This window comes from Ursus arctos, unplaced genomic scaffold, assembly GCF_023065955.2.
Source record: "Ursus arctos isolate Adak ecotype North America unplaced genomic scaffold, UrsArc2.0 scaffold_15, whole genome shotgun sequence".
NCBI classification, from domain to species: Eukaryota; Metazoa; Chordata; class Mammalia; order Carnivora; family Ursidae; genus Ursus; species Ursus arctos.
Genome location: NW_026622819.1, coordinates 34,638,622 through 34,655,944, shown reverse-complemented (window position 1 = coordinate 34,655,944; position 17,323 = coordinate 34,638,622). Strand labels below are relative to the sequence as shown.

The window sequence follows — 17,323 nt, the reverse complement described above, 5'->3', positions numbered from 1 at the left end:
AGGGCAAATCACAGGGGCTTTTTATACTAGGCTGAGGAGTTTGGACATCATGAAGATTCCTTGGACCTCTAACAGAAGTTCAAGCAGAGAACTAACATGATCAAGTTTGAATCGTAAAATGATAATTCTTGATGCCAAGTACTATATTTCCAAAGAAGGTGAGACTGGAAGTTGGAGGTATGAGATAATAATGTTGAAAAAATAATGATGGACACAAATTAATTTATGAATTAGATCAGTTACAACAAGGACCAACATAATTTTAGGAATGGGATAGGGATTTGACAAAGTGATTCTAAATTTATTTTTAAATATAAGTATGTGAAACAAAAACTATAAGGAGAATTATTGAGGGAGGGTAACTTGGAGGTTGGAAATTATACTGTAAAATTAAACTAGTTTAAGAATGACTTATTGGCAATTGAATAGATCAACAGCTCATTGGAAGAAATCACTGATTTCAGAAAGAATGTGTAGATATGAATTTGAGTTATAGAAGTCCTTCTATATTGGGGTTGACAATTCAAACAATTGGGAAGAAAATAAAAGTTTTCTGGTTGAGGAAGACAGAAAAGACACAGTCTCTGGGCATTTTGTCCCTCCTAAGACTCCAACACGATGAAAGAAACCAAGTGAAAAAAGGAATGAATCTATAAAACAGAAGGGAAAAAGAGCAAGGAACGCTTATTGAGGTGAGAAAATTCTCAAAATTTGTACAGGATTCAAAATGAAAGGGAGCAGAGTGAAGGATAACACACAAAGAAAAAATCAGACCCTGGAATATGCTACAAAAAGGTCTGCGAAAGAAGTTAAGAGCCAGTGTGTACTGTGAACTCTGGAGGCATTTGGATTTAGAGTCAGCAGGCTTAATGCAGAACATAACTGAGCAATAGGGCTGAACACAGGAAGGGTGCTGAATTTAAGGTCAATATGACAACTGCACAAATCATTACTTAAAACCCACCTCTTATACCCTGCACACACACACATGGAATTTGGGCAGTTTCATGTATCCCCATGTAAAACTCTTCATCTTTTCACTGAAGAAATTAATCCCATATTTGGGGAAAGATACAGTTTCAGTAGATACTGAAAGGATTGGAGACAAGTCTTCAAATATCTGTGACAAATGATTTTGAATATAGAATTCTATACCCAGACAAGCTGTTGTTAAAGCGGTAAGAGAGAAAGATATCTTACACATGTCCCGACTCCCCTAACCACATCCCACCCCAAAAAAGCTATATGCTGAGATTAGGTGTGGCTACTACAAGATGTGTTAAAAGAAGCAACAATTCTGATGACTCTGCACCAGGTCTAGAGAAAAATGAGTCCTTCTTAAAACAGGTGGGTGGATTCTGGAGAACAAAGCATCTACATGAGTGTGTGAGTGTGTGGTAGAGGTGATACCAGGAGCACTGAAGAATCAGTGCCTACCATTAGTCTGCACAGAGCCAATATTGATAAGTGATTTTTGGTGATAAGAAAAATCCAATGTATACCAAAAAAGCATATTACTTTTAAGGGTCCTTCCACACAGAGCAGTTTATGTAATTCTTATAATTATTCTGATACTTAAGTATTTTCAACACTTCAGGTGGTCTGGCAAAAATCTTGATGCACTATTATCTGAAATGATGAAGCATTGTAGTGCATATGTGGTTCTGGAAAGTGTCCAACTAGTAAATCTGAAATCATGCCATTTTCCAATAGATCATATCTTACTCAGTTGTTTCTTGTGTTGCTAGCAACTTTGTCAACACTTTTTTTTTTAAAGTATCTTTTGGAGAGGTTGCAATAATAATAATATGTTTTTCTCACTTACTGGGTTTCATCAAGTGGCAGAATGTGTGGTTTACTCACTAAGACTTGTAGCTGTATTTTATGGCTTCATACCCAAAATCATGTACTTAGCGATTTCTTTCAGAAGGCATTTGCCAAGACGGTGACCCAGCACCATCTTTTCTTCCAGAGCAACTCTGACACAAATCCACTCAAATAAATTAGTGTTTTTAACTTGACTGGCTTATCTGGCCAGAGTATCAAGATGACGTGCCAATGCATGAGGTAATTCTTATGACTACTACTAAAATATTGTGAAGAAGAATTGTTTTCATCTAAATAGTTTTTTCAGAAGCCAGCTTTCCTTTCTTTTGTCTTTCCTATTGGATTCTCTTGGAAAATGGTGCAATGAGCTAGTTTGCACACCGTCTTTCTAGACTATAAATGGTGAATGGAGCCTGGGGATGTTGAGAAAGACATCATGCAATTAATTTAAATATAATGGCCTCTATCACATTTTATTTTACTACATATTTATATTAGCATTAGTCTTATTATTACATTTTTATTTATTTTATTGTTTTATAAACAAAGGTTTAGGGAAGTTACTTATATAAGTCAGTGTTTTACCACTGGTTTAATCTTCCATTTGGGGTGTGTGCGTGTGTGTGTGTGTGTGTGTGTAATTGGCTTCCCTGTGTTTTCACTTTCTAAAATTATACTTTTTCAATCCTAAAGTAAAGGATATTATGGAATTTTACACATACGATGTACTTTAGAGGTCATTTGCTCCAACTCCTTTCTTTTAGTTAAAAAGCTAAGGCAAATTTTTGGAAACTGATTAATGCAAAGTCAGGACTTGAACTCTAGTTTCCTGGTTTCAAGTTATGCATTTCTCCAATAAGTTCTTTTTTTTTTTAAGTTCTTACATTGCAAAAACTGTTGTTCGGTGTTTTTTAAGTTTTATGTTAACCTTGTTATTTATCTCTAAGATTGGTGAAGTAATAGCTCAAAGTTTTGAAAAAATATACTATGTACCAGCAGTTTAATGTTCCATGCAATATATATATGTTCAAATTTTAAAGGTTTTACCATACCACAAACACTACAGTCTTTAATATTTTAGGCCAAAAATTTGGTTGAGATGCCAAACAAGTGATAACTTGTCAATTTAAGAAAGTTCATGAATGTGAAACCAAGAATATTGGTCAATTTTTTTCTCACAGAACTTATAGAAAATGGAAGCCATAACAATGCATAATATCATATGAGGCATACTTAAAAATATATTCACAAAAGATCACTGAAATATATTATGCATTTTATATGTGCCTCAGGGATAGTTTAGTAGTATTTGATTCGCTGAGGATTTTGTACAAAAAATTCTTTCTGGGTGTTATATCTGAATGGACTGGAAATATATGTTATATTCTTATTTGGTAATTTCAAAGCAATTCATTAGCTATGTATTGACTATGTAATATCAGCAAGATATACTGTCTAGGAAAACAACTTACAGAGTATATAAAATGAGTCTAAACATCCTCTGCTTTGTTTGCTTTTATAATTTAGTCACTAGAACTTGTACACTGAAGTAGTCTTTTCTGTTTTAAAAGTTCATCATTTAGATGAATTTTAAAATACAAATGAATGAGATGAAGTCTCCAAAGTAAAATACCTTCTTACAAAGATTCAGTACACTTCTCCATTCCACCGGGTGGTCTGTTTTTGCCCTTCAAAAAGCACGAATCCATGTGATTCATTTCATATGCTTAGGAAATGAACTGATAACAAAAACTAGAATAATTTTACTATTTGTAGCTCAAAATGTAGAGACAACTAAATTTATACTTATTGGAGCGTGTAACGTGTTACAAATCTGATGAGACCGCAGCTATACAAAAGAGAAGAGAGTGAGCAAATGATTGACATGAAACTATAAAGATAAAAATGAGACTATTATTAGTGTTATGTTATTTCTAAAATGAATTATTCCCCAGTCCTCTCCAAAAACCACAGTGTTATGGAAATATCACTTGAAATTCATTCACAAGAGCTGCAAAATTGACTGAATACTGCTAATGTGGTCATTAGTTTGATTTTTCATCCTCTTTCTCTACACACACACACATTTATGTAGCTACTTATGATTGTTTACTTGAATGCCATTTTTAATGTGTACTAGATAATAAAAAGAGAATGTTAATTTTTTATTTAAAAAATAAAATTATCATTTTGAATTTTCAAAATAAGATTTTTTAAAAGTATAGGAAAAATGTATTAAATTTCATTAAATCAGTATCTTAGTGCTGACTTTATCCTGAAATTAATTGTATCTAGTAAGCCTGAAATAACTTCCCCACAACCATTATTAAAATAAGGTGCAAATATCCATCATAAAATATGTGTTTTTACTTTACTCATTTAAATATTTCAGTATGTATTGTACATAGGTATATATTGTCTACATTTACAGAGATTTGAAATTTGTAACAGAAGAATAGACAATGATCTTAAATTGTTTAATTTTAATTAATTTCATTTTTTCCATTGTCCTAATCCATCAAGCTCTCTTCTTAATAGGACCATTTTCAATATTTATTTGTAATTTGATTTTCCCAGCGTAGAAGCTACTTCCTAAAGTAAATTAAGCACATGAGGGGGTTATGCTTGCTCTTTTGTTTTTCTAGGGCACAGTCCAATAAGTAGATGCTCTGTTATACAACATAGTCCTCATATAAGTTAAAAAGATGTACTCTTTTTTCCCAAGGAATTTTTAAAATGCGAAGATGTAGCTATATTCAGTTAACAAAATGTAACCTGTTGTAAGCATTTTTGTTTCTGATCTGTTCCCAATCGTCAGCTGATAATGACTTGAAATTCAAAGGAAAATGAATAAGCTTAGTAGAAATGCTTTATCTCTGTTAGGTACTCTTTAGCACTGACCCATTTATGAAAAGTCACCATTAGTTGAGTAATTTCCGTGGGAGAAAAACGATTTGCCGAGTGTCAACTGTACACCACCAGGCATGGTGTTTCCCAGTTTTCAAAGTTTATACCTTTTACAGTTTACATAACTGTTTCCTATCATTGTTTCCTACCAAAAATCTTCAGAGAATCCATACTACAATATTTTACTTTTGTTTTTTTTTTTTTTTTTAAAGATTTTATTTATTTATGTGACAGAGAGACAGCCAGCGAGAGAGGGAACACAGCAGGGGGAGTGGGAGAGGAAGAAGCAGGCTCACAGCGGAAGAGCCTGATGTGGGACTCGATCCCAGATCGCCAGGATCACGCCCTGAGCCGAAGGCAGACGCCTTAACGACTGCGCCACCCAGGCGCCCCTACTTTTGTTTTGTTTCTTTAATAACTCGTGCTCTTTCATTTTTCTCAGACTAATAAAGATAAACAAGGAGCAAATTTTTTTTTAAAAGAGCAATTTTGCATAAAGATTTACTTTTGTAAATGTTTAGGTATATGCAATAAGGATCTTTTATAATACTATGTATAATTAGAAACATATACATACAATATAATGGCAAAGTAATGAAAAAGTCAGAGTCTAGTCAAATCAGAAGATAAGAAATGTGGCAATTTTTTACAACGAAAATATCTAAAATTGATTTTAAATTTTATATATACATATATGTTTATTAAAGAAATATGTGGACATGTCCAAAACAACACACGCACAAGCACCTATATTTTATATTTTAATAGTCATGATTAATAACTAGTGCATTCTATTCTGTAAATATGTAGCTGTTATGACCGTATCAGAACTGTTTAGTTTTACTGCAAAGTCATGTGATGAGACATATTCTTCTCTATAATCCCAATGATATATCTGTGCCACTTCCAAAAGAATGCTCAGATAGATGTATATTTTTTCTTAAGTTTCAATTTCCCATTTGGGAAAATGAAGTCAACCTCAAATATCTTTACACTCCTTTCATCTATGGAGAAGGGGGAGGGGGACAGCGGCGCAGAGTAGCTATGACACATATGTCCTTCAGGAAATCAGATTTTGCACCAGATGGTAATTTTCACATGTAACCGAGAAAAGAAAACCATTTTTCCCACTAAAGGTGAGTGAAGGCAGGCCAGCTCTCTCTCTGTCTCAAAATCCCAGGGAGGAGAGTTTTTTTTGGAGAAGCCAACTGAAAAGACTATAAAGGGGAAAAAAGAAAAAGAAAAAGAAGAATAGTTAAGTACCTAGGAAATGAAGATTCTTTTTCAATTTGAGATGTTTTTGAAGAAATGAAAAATTTTATTGTTTTTGAATATTTGGGGGTAAAGCTAGTATAAAAGTCAACGATTTTGAAGAAAAATGTAATAAATAATTATAGTAATTTGATATTTCCACTACATCCAAAAACATAAGCAGTAGGCTTGTATTACATGTCACAGATTTTTTTAAATTTCATTTTTATATTAATTCATTTTTTGCTGTACTTTACAAAAGTATCTGTCCACAATGGTTGGGAAGAGAGTTGGTTTTCCCCATAGACTGAGCAGCTGTGAACTAATTATTCAGGTTCCTGGAGGAGAAAAAAGTTTAGATTAATATCAAAAGTTGGTAGAGATTCATTTTTAATAAAGGGCATGCCTTCTTTTGATATTAGGAAAAGGCCAGTAAGAAAAGCTGCAGGTATTTGTTTGTTTGAAGATATGAGGGGTCAGAGTCAAGAAACATAAGAATGTGTTTCCTCTGAAAAAAAGAATGTGTTTCCTCTAAAATTTTAATCTGAAACTGAGTAGGATACTCAAGAGCTTTGGGGAGGTAGGAAGAGAGGAAAAAATAAAGGATGAGCGGTGTTACGAATAAGGAAGTGAATAGACCATAGATGAAGGTCTCAAATAAGGCTGCTATTTAAAAAATTTTTTTGAGTATCCACAATCTAGTTTCTTCTCCAGTAATCTTCAGTAGCTCAAGTATAGAACGTAGCTTTTTTGATTAACCAGCAGTTGACATTTTGCAAAGAAATGGCAATGGAAAAATACAGTGTCCTCTAATAAATGGAAATGTGCTGAGGGTGGCGATTGAGAGGTTGTTCTATGCAGAAATGAGGGAAAGTTACGAGTGGAAGAGCCAAATGAGATGAGCACTGAAGAGAAGGCTTTTTATTTATTTATTTATTTTTAAATACAGCTGGACAAATAATTGTCTGAAAGCAGCAAAGGCGAGCTAGGAAAATGAGGCCGCTGCCATCAGAACCTAAAGCTTGTGAAGTATGAAAGAATTGAACCAAGTCTGTTTGAGAAAGCTACCAGGGAAGCCGAGGCTTTGAGAAAGGTGAGGGAGACTCCTACATCTCAGGAAAACAGAGGAGAGGAAGAATGTAACGAAGAGGCTGAGGATATATGAGAGTCAATTGATGATGAAGGGAGAGTTTTGGAAGGACAGTGGAAAGAAAAATCCAGGAAGATAACACAACAGCATGAGAATTTGACAACAGGTGAGCGAGGTTGTGGAGTGAGTGTTTTTACTTTGACTATTTACAGAGTCTGAGATGAAAAGCCCAGATAGTTGACTTTGCTGAAGGTTGTGGGCTGGCCATTTGGACTGAGATCCTAGATAGAATAGGGGCTGCAGTCACTAGTCAGTGTTCAAAGAGATTACCATGAAGAGTGCTCTTGTGTCGTAGATAAGTAAAACCTTCAGCACTTTGCACCAAAATATGGTAAAATAACCTGGATTATATTCAAGCTAAGAATTGCATAAGGTGCAAGAGGGCTCTTAAAATATTGGCTAGGGCTACTGCACATTGAATCCTGTATAACATGGTAGCTGTGAAACAGACCGAGTTGGTAAATGTTTGTTTTCTTATATTCTATGTCAACATGGCATATTTTAGACAGTCCATATAAAAGAAAATTGAATTTATGCAGGTGCAGGTTTATAAAGAGAAACACAAAAGAGAAACAAAGGTACCTAGCCTTGCTTTATACCTTAAAAATAAGAATGTCATTTGTCAAAAGAACCATTTCTGACCCATTTGATTCTCTTAATGCTACTTTGATAAGAATTTTAAAGTTATATTTGAAGCCTTGAATCGTTATCGAGATCATAGAAGAATCCTAGACTTTGAGTGATCCCTGTTCATGAAGCCAAAGACTAGGGACATACCACTCCATGCTATGAAAGGTCCTAAGTTACCGTCGACAGTTTTTGTGGTTAGGTAAAACATAGTACACCAAATAGTTAAAGAGTTAAGGTCCACTGATCATAATCCAGTTTGAAAAACCTCTGAATCCAGGCTATCAAGGAAGAATGTGGCCATGTTTTGAAAGAACTCAGCTAATTTATGGACACTGCCATGCAGCACACTTTGGGATTTAACCTTTCAAAAACAGGATGGAATATACGAAAAATCAGGGTAAACAATTTTGCAAATAGTAGGGCGGAATTGGGGATTCTGAATCAAATTATCTTAGAGCGTTCTTCAGTTTTGAAAAGTTAATTAGCTGTCCTCTCTGGAGTCATTAAGCTCCAACTGGGCAGAATTCTAGAACTATAATATTATAAAAAGAATTCAAAGAGAATTTGTGACCAGATCTTTCTTTTCATTGAAGTCATATGAAAAACACAATGTTCTGAGCCGGACAAATGCAAAGCACAGTGCCTTCCACTGGCATATTTTGTAGTCTGGTATATGATGAAAATAAAATTAAAGAGCCGCTTTAGAAACTTATCTTAATTCTGGTTTGTTTGTTTTTTTTCAGTTGACTCTTATGAGTACCACTTAGCAGCATATTGAGAGTGGGTCAGAGCAACCTGCCTTTCTGCTACCCACATTCTGAACAGTCAAATCAGGTTTCAAGTCAAGTCAGATTACTTGGAAGGTAGAAAATGATAGAGTTATCTTTTTTTTAAATTCCTTGGTTCAAACACAAAAGCAAAACCTTCACACTATTAAAATCATAAAAATTACTTAGGTTATTGTTTTTAAATCCCTGCAACATTTTCATTCATTCATTTAACAATTTATTGAGGATCCTATATGGTGCCATTCTTGTGTGAAGTGGGGTTTGTGTGCAGTAGCTTCAAGATAATTGATACAGATGGGAATTTATCACTTAAGGATGTCTACCTTGTAGATGGGGGGGGGAAACAAAAATATTAATTAACCAATGGTATTGGCTGCTTGATCAGAAAGTTAGGTAAAGTCATACTTAGATTTATCCTACAAGCTGCCCTTAGACAATAAAAAGTTGTGGCTATGCATTGAATTAGAACAGATTTTTCCTTCTTTGATTAATGTGTCTATCTATAGATGTATGTACCCCTTAAGGGAATAATTGTCTTCTTCCAAATCTTCTATGAACAAAGTTTTAACAGAGCCTTCAATAGTCTCAGCAGCCAGTCAATGAGACAATTATTCCTACCAGCATGTATTAATTAATAAGAGCTCAAGAGACAATCAGTTTGGGCCTAAGGACTCTACACTTTCAGGTATATATCCAAAGTTGTACTACATACATTATGATGTTCTTTTGTCAGGTAAATAAATTGAGATGGAGATACACAGATTTGACTATTTGAAATTAACCTGGTATTGACCAGTGTCAGGGTAGGCAACTTGCTCATGCCTCTTCCAATGTTATATTTGGGGATAGCTCCAAAAAGTAAAATTGCTTTTGAACACAGAATGTTAAAGACCAAAAGGGAGACTGCTCCTGAGCACTGTCTGTACAGCAGAGTTAGGACATAAATCTAGCACTAGTACTGTATACTAGTATGATGAGGTTGAAAGTAGAAACGGGATAGAGAATAGGTTTAATTCTAGGGCTTATCTTGCTACCCCATGGAAGCTAAAAGAAACAAAAAAAATGTATTTCTACTATGTTATGAAAGGCCTTATATCACCATTAACTTCCTTTATAAAAATGGTGGTTATGCTTCTCTGGAAAACATTTCAGAAATAATAGGATTTTCTTTTTTTTTCTTTTTTAAGATTTTATTTATTTATGTGACAGAAAGACAGCCAGCGAGAGAGGGAACACAGCAGGGGGAGTGGGAGAGGAAGAAGCAGGCTCATAGCGGAGGAGCCTGATGTGGGGCTTGATCCCATAACGCCGGGATCACGCCCTGAGCCGAAGGCAGACGCTTTAACGACTGCGCTACCCAGGCGCCCCTGGAAATAATAGGATTTTCTTAAAGGAATTGTTGAATTACAGCATGTGCTATCAATTACTGTAAATAATCTCTTAAAATCCCACAAAAAGAATCTAACTGCTGACAAAGAAGTGGAAAAGTGGAAAAGCCATAAAAGTCAGATGTATTAAGAACGAGACCGAGTTCTCTATAACACCCCAGACTTGGCTCTCAAGTCTCAAAATTGCATGATTGCCCACATGCTTATAATTTATAAGCTTTGGCAGAGAGTTTCAGATATTGTTTACTTCAAATAATCAGGTTGAAAGGTGATTAGTTCCTTGTTTGATCCACAGGTTTATATTCTGCAACTTTATTCAATTTCACAGCAATGCAACACTTACGCAAAAGACATTGGTCCATTTTGTCAGGAAATACTTAGATAAAAATTTATAGGGTTCTAGTACTAAAGAAAAATGTTTAAATCCATGCTGATTTTATTTTCCTATGTTAATGGTAGAAAGCTTTTTAAATTATATTTTATTGTATTACTTTTAATGAGAAATTATTGATGAAATTTTTGGTACGATTTCTTTTTGCAAATTTAGTGACCATGAAATATCAGAGGGAATAACATCAAAAGGACTTTTCTGCAGGTCTGCCAAATACAAAACCAAATTAAAAAATAACTTAGAGGCAGGTTGCCTGGGTGGCTCAGTCAGTTCAGCATCTGCCTTCCGCTCCAATAGTGATCCCAGCCTCAGTCTTGTGATTGAGCCCCATGTTGGGCTCCCGCTTGGCGGGGAGCCTGCTTCTCCCTTTCCCTCTGCTCATACCCCCCTTCATGCTGTGTGTCTCTCTCTCTTTCTCTCAAATAAATAAAATCTTTAAAAAAATTACTTAGAGGAAAATAAAATTCTCAATTCTTTAAAACTAATTGTTCTGTGTTTAGCTGTCTGAATGTAAAAATACATAATCTGTTGCCTTTAAAATCTAGGACCCCAACCTCACCTTTAAAAGGTATTGAGAACAGTGTGTACATTCCCACAAAGAAAGTGGGAATTGCTCACTATAATTACTATGTCAAAAAGGAAAATCGTTTAAAGAAAGAATTAATGCCTAATAGAAATGTATCATAGTGAAAAATATTTAATTAAGAACAGCTTTGGTGATTTTATAAAAGCAAAATCCCAACTGTCCTGTCATTTTACCTCTACATACATTAGTATGTACCTCTTAAGAATTATAGATATTTCCTTACAAATTTATAGTTTATAAATCAAAATATAAAATTTGTGGGTTTTCTTTTCCATTTCTCAGATAATTTCTGAGAACATGGTGTCCTCATTACTTCAAAAATAGCCATTCTGTTGGTGAATTATACAAATGTGATTGTAAATATCTCAAGTTGTTGTTTCTTTGTGTATTTATGCATATTTATTAATTTTATTAATTCAGTAGCCTTTTAACAATTAGGAAATAAATTTTATTCTAGAATGTAGGTCTGTTCCCAAGTGCATTTTGTTATTCTAGGATAGGTAAAATATAAGCAGAAATATTAGCAGTAGAGAGTGATATAATATAAGAGCTGCTAAAGAAGGGATTCAGGTTCTGGTTTTATTTCTTTTAATAACTGGACGGATGAAAAGTTATAGATATCAAGCTATATGTAAATTTTACACTTCCAAAATTCTAATAGAGATCATTGATTTGTCATAATTTCTGTGCTTTCTGAAAAAATCTTCCCTATCGTGTTGGATTTCATGAAAATATAAATGCGAAAGGTTCACAGGAAAGGGAAATAACAATTTTAATTTTTAAAAAGTGGGGCACAGTTGTTTCTTCACCAAATATGGAGAACTTTTTATCTCAAAGGCCACTATTCATGTTCAATATACATGATAAAGAAGTACCTACATTCATATAGCTATAAAGTTCACTGCAATTAAATCTCAATATTATTTTATATTTTGAAATTAATCTGTTTTTGCTAATGATTTTTAGTCTTTGTGGCTTTTGTTTGTTCATTTTTTGGTCCTTCAACAAATCTATTAATTTAAGAAGGGACGAGAAGCAGAAGAGGGTCAGATCTGTTCATTTGTTTTAGAGCAACATTGCCAACATGTGCAGGACAGTAAATGAAAACTATCGACAAAACCAATGTTCTTTAAAGCATGATCCATGCATTTAATGTAGTTATGTTATCTCTGTTTTTTGTGGAGAACGCCCAGTTGGTGGTAGTACTCCTAGAGCAGAGTGCCAGTCTCCATGTGAGGATCAATTAATGTCATTTCTGTTTCTATTTGTAAAAGCTCTTCCCATATTTTTATTAAATCGGTACTTAACACTACATAATGTCAGTGTCTCCTGACATTAGTAGTATTCTTGACTTTAAAGGAAATTGATGATAAGCATTATAAGAATTGATTTTATATTTTGATGCACAGATTTTCCACATGACGTATGACCTTGCCAGTGCAGTGGTGAGAATTTTTAACCTCATCGGCATGATGCTGCTCCTATGCCACTGGGATGGCTGTCTTCAGTTCTTAGTACCACTCCTGCAGGATTTCCCACCAGACTGCTGGGTGTCTCTGAACGAAATGGTTGTAAGTAATTTGTATTATTTTACACTCTGTGTAATACAACAATGGTTTGCCAAAAAGTTCTAAGTGTTTATGTTAGAGTGATCTAATTTCTTCTCGGCAAATGTTTAGAGAAAACTTTCATGGATGTAAAATCAAACGTTCCATTGCTTTTTCTACAACTACATTTCATTTACATGAAATGTTTCTGGGGATGTATATGTTACAGGATCTATTTTGAGGTATCTTACTCTGTGTATATTGAAGACATATTTTATTTCAAAGCTACATGTTCACTTACATGTATGTATAATCATGGTACAACGTTCATGGTACAATGTTTTTCCAAAACTGTCTACTGCTTAGAATCACTCCTTTCTTTCAACTTGATTTTGGCGTTCACCGTGCTTAGGACGTGCAATTCCAGGTGGTGTTTAAACGTGCAGAGTCATGTACATCAGTATAAATGCAATGAGATATGATGTGCATGATATTTCAGATAGTACTTTTTGCTAGGGAAGTCAAGGAGAGCTTCATGGAAAAGGTAAAGCCTTTATTTACTTTTACTTTTTATTTTTTTAGTATAGCTGACACATAATGTTACATTAGTTTCAGGTATACACTTTACCCTGAAAGATATTTAAATACTTGAAAATCTGTGAAATATAGATTTGATTTACATAATTAAGTATATTCATAGTCACATTTAATCTTAAGAACATGAGTTTTTAAAAAAGAACATGTGTTTTGATCTATATTACAAAGAAGTTGAAACAATAGTAAATAATGGAAGATAAAATTTATGAGACTCTCATAAAATTTTAACTTTGGCATAAATCAAATGCCTTCTTTCTTCCCAAAATGTTCCATATTAATTTCTGGGCTTATTATTATAGAAATGACATGGACATCTTAAGAACATATATTTTTTTTCTTCTAATAACTATAGCTCTGGCTTTGTATTTGAAAAGAGGACTTTACATTACATGTTAAGAAGTCTGATCTTTCTTTTCTTTCTTCTTGCCTACCTATTTTCCTCCTTCCTTCCCACTCTCCCCCTCCCTGCCTTCTTTATTTCTTTAACTCCTTTCTTTGAGACTTAATATTCACCTGGCTCTCTCCTTCATTTCATTCATATCTGTTTAAGTGTCACTATCTCACTGAAGCCAGTGTGGTACCACTCTGGCTTTATATTTTATCTGAGAAGAATTTAATAACACACACATATTTATTTGTTATTTATATTTGTCTGTGTCCTCTACACAGCATGTCAGTTCCATTAAGTCAAAGAATTTGTCTATTTGTTCTGTACTTTATGGTAGTGCCTAGAACAGTGCCTGATACAATAGTTTGTTGTAATCTAGCCACTCTTTATTGAAAGTTCATTTGAGAAATATTGTATTTGTGTTTCTGTACCTAAAAATCAAAGCAAGGTGCAGGTCACTTTTCAAATCTACGAAGTCTTCTTAATTATAGATCTGTCTTTTTTCTTGTCACTGAAAGAAAAATTGTGAAGACATTATTAAGATATTTTGGCAGGGGTGGGAGGAAGAAAAAGCCACAGCCCTATATTCTAGCTATTAACTGAGTGTGTAGTATAAAAACACTAACACTACTGCCGAAAGATGATTCTTCATTGACAAGTTTGCAAATAATTTTTGTTTTAAATTAACCATAGGTATCTTTCAGAAAAGTAGGATTTGTCTTTATTAAAAGAGTGAAGGGACTATTTTTGGATATCCATAAAATGCATATAGTTGTGTAATTATAATATATGGAAATATGCTTCTTAATGTATCCAGGGCTAAGCTCATTTAATGAAGAAAAATCTTAATATCTTGATCATTTTTTAAGTGTGTCTACATGTTCTCACTTTGTGTGTTTGTATTTACTCTAACATAGTCCAATTTTTATTATACCCTAATGTTATACAAAATACCTTTCCTGAATTTGCAGGTTTTTTACTTGCACCTTTTTTGAGGGGCAGGTTTACTTATGAAATTGGCTCTTACTTTCTTTCACATTTCTTTAGCATTATTTTCATGTTTAATTTTAATGTCAAGGGTAGGAAACAGTTACGTCTATGTTCAGCTATAAAGACCAGGAATATACTGTGAATATTAGTGATATGAAGGAGATAACCATAAAAAAAGACAATTTTTGTATCAGTAGAGAATCTCCATGGTGTCATTTGACCTTGAAGATATCATTTTCTATCCTAAAGCTATTGAATTCTAGAAAACCTCCCCTCACAGCAAAACAAAGTGTATTTACACAATAAGGGAGTTATAAAGAAGTAAAACTCTAATATAAGAAAAAAGCACCCTTCGTGTATATATCTTGCTTACTATATGCAAGCCCTTGTGCTTTGAAATACACTCTTATTTGGTCCTCACAGCAACAGAATGAGGTGAGCACTGCTATCCCCCATTTTATAGTTCAGAGATCTGAAATTCTTAGAGGTTAATCTAATTGTTCAATAGCACACAGGTTAGTAGATTAATAGAACCAAGATTAGAATGTCTACCTGACTCCGTAATTTCCATTCTAAACCACATTAGAATATCTTGTGTTGCATAGATTGTAAAAATTAGTGAAGAAAAATAATCACAAGAAAAGAAACCTGTCGTTACAACACACGTGTTGCAGTAGAAAGTCACTTGAAAATCAGCCTTTGAGCTCTGACACTAAAAAGCAGCAAGACAGATGTGAGATGCAGATGTAGAAAAACAAAATCAAACTGAGAAGGCAACAAGTGAGAAGCCAGATCAGGGAAGATGCAGGGCGTGATATTAGTCATTCTTGGGTATGTGCTTGACAATTCTATGACCTTTGACATTGATACTAAATAATTTATGGTAAAGATTAGGGTGTTGGGAGAATTCCTTACACTTTCCTTCTTTTTCGTATTTTGCATTCTTAAACGACTTATAACCTTAAGTGTTATTTTAAATCCTCTTTAACCATGTTTTCATTTATATGTATATATATTTCTTTTTATATATATTTTAAATCTTTCTGAAACACATTTGTGTTTATATCTATATCCTTATCTCTATATCACTAGCTAGTTATCCATATATGTCCTATAATGAGAAATCCAGAGTAATGCTATGACTATACTATATCTGTAACTGGTTATTTGTTCAGTATAGTTATTCTTATCTTAACTGTTTCTAATCTGCAGTTCATTCCGTAGAAGTAGCTTCAATTCCTCTCAGCGAATTCCTTTGCAGTCTTGATAAATTTCTCATTGAAAGAATTCTTTAAATGCTGTTTTTTAAGAGACAATCACTAACACATAGTGGGCTACTTGAACTGATAAGGTGGGAGATATTGACTTGCAAAATCCAACTTAAATAGGGATTAATCCTGCTCTGCATTTATAATATAACCTTTTGAATTGAATATTTCATTCAAAAATTTTTGAAATATAGAATTCTGTCTGAATGAAAATCTTGGATTCATCAGATAAGTAATGTCTAATAAAATTAGTTCTGGAAATCTCGTCATTCTCATATATTTGTGACTATGTTTTTAGGTATGTCACACTAAAATTGTAGTGGTTCATTATTGAAAGGATTAGAGGTGATGGTTTTGGTTTAAGTTAGCATGAAATACTCATTTTAAAAATCTAAGAAATAAAAATTATGATGCACTTTAACTTACATATTAATTTTGACATAATTTAGGGAATGACTTTACAGAGGATATAAGGATTTGCAGCTAAACAGTGCATTCATACAGTAGTGTTTCTCTAAAGTCTGCAGCTTCACTCTCAGGGAGGCACAGGTTTTCTCCCAGCAATCTTGTAAATGTATAAATATATGTTGGTGAGAGTTTGAAAGGTTTCAAGGTAAACATATTATGAATCTACAATCATCTGAATGCCCTAAATATGGAGTCTGGATTTGCTTTTATAGTTGAAGTGCATTGTGCCATATAAAATAATTCTCACTTACTGGCTTAATAATTAATGATCCATTTATATCAAATGAGGGCTAAGTGACATCATATTAAATGCTGTACAGAATTTTCACCATAGTCAACATGGAGAGATAGGTTGCAAAACTAAGTCACTCATTACATAGCACACAATTGTATAGTAGTGTGTTAAACTACATAATCTACAAAAATTAGTGCCATAAAAGCACTAAATTTATATTGTGTGCAACTATTAGTTTTAGCAAAACAACATTATCTATCACAATAAATTGATATTAAGATATGTTTGATTTATTATTTTGTTAGAATTTGATTTGTAAAATTATTTATCTTTACAAGAATTATAAGGATAAGAAATTTATATTTAGTTTTATAGTTGTATTTGTTTCAGTAATATGATAATCAAAATAATTTGAGCCAACTCAAGTGCCATGTATTATAATGTTTCATTTCGTTGTGATTTGAAGGACTGTCTACATTACTTCAGCTTCAGAGATGCCTTCTAGAGGGCAGACAATATGTTTTATCAGTATTTGCATACCCCACAGATCCTATGCCAACCTTCTATATGTTGCTAAATAAATATTAATGGTTTATACTAAGAACGTAATTATCAAAAGTATTTGAAAATTATGTGTAAAGGGGTTATTCTGTTACGCATTTTAAATGTTTTTCCTTGGATAGTTTTTGCTGTAATAATTTGTACATCAAATTATTTCTTCAAAAACAAATAATCACTTGACCAACTCATGGGCAATATAAAAATACTCAAAATTCATGAAGTTTGTATGAATCATACTATAAAAATATCAGAATATAAGATATGTAAATGTCTGGAAGGGTCTAATTCATAATATCAATGCAGAGAAAACAAGGGATCTGATTGGAGAATCTAGATTACTACAAAATTTCA

General features: G+C 33.3%; 1 protein-coding gene across 1 annotated transcript in view; it reads left to right on the top strand.

The window, feature by feature from the left end:
- Nucleotides 1-12,331: 12,331 nt before the first annotated feature.
- The window catches only part of HCN1 (hyperpolarization activated cyclic nucleotide gated potassium channel 1), a 164,865-nt gene continuing 159,873 nt past the window's right edge, over nt 12,332-17,323 (top strand). The window contains exon 1 of the mRNA XM_026506932.4: nt 12,332-12,489. Coding sequence (XP_026362717.4) covers nt 12,337-12,489 — 153 coding nt within the window. The 5' untranslated portion in view covers nt 12,332-12,336. The remainder of the gene's footprint in view (nt 12,490-17,323) is intronic.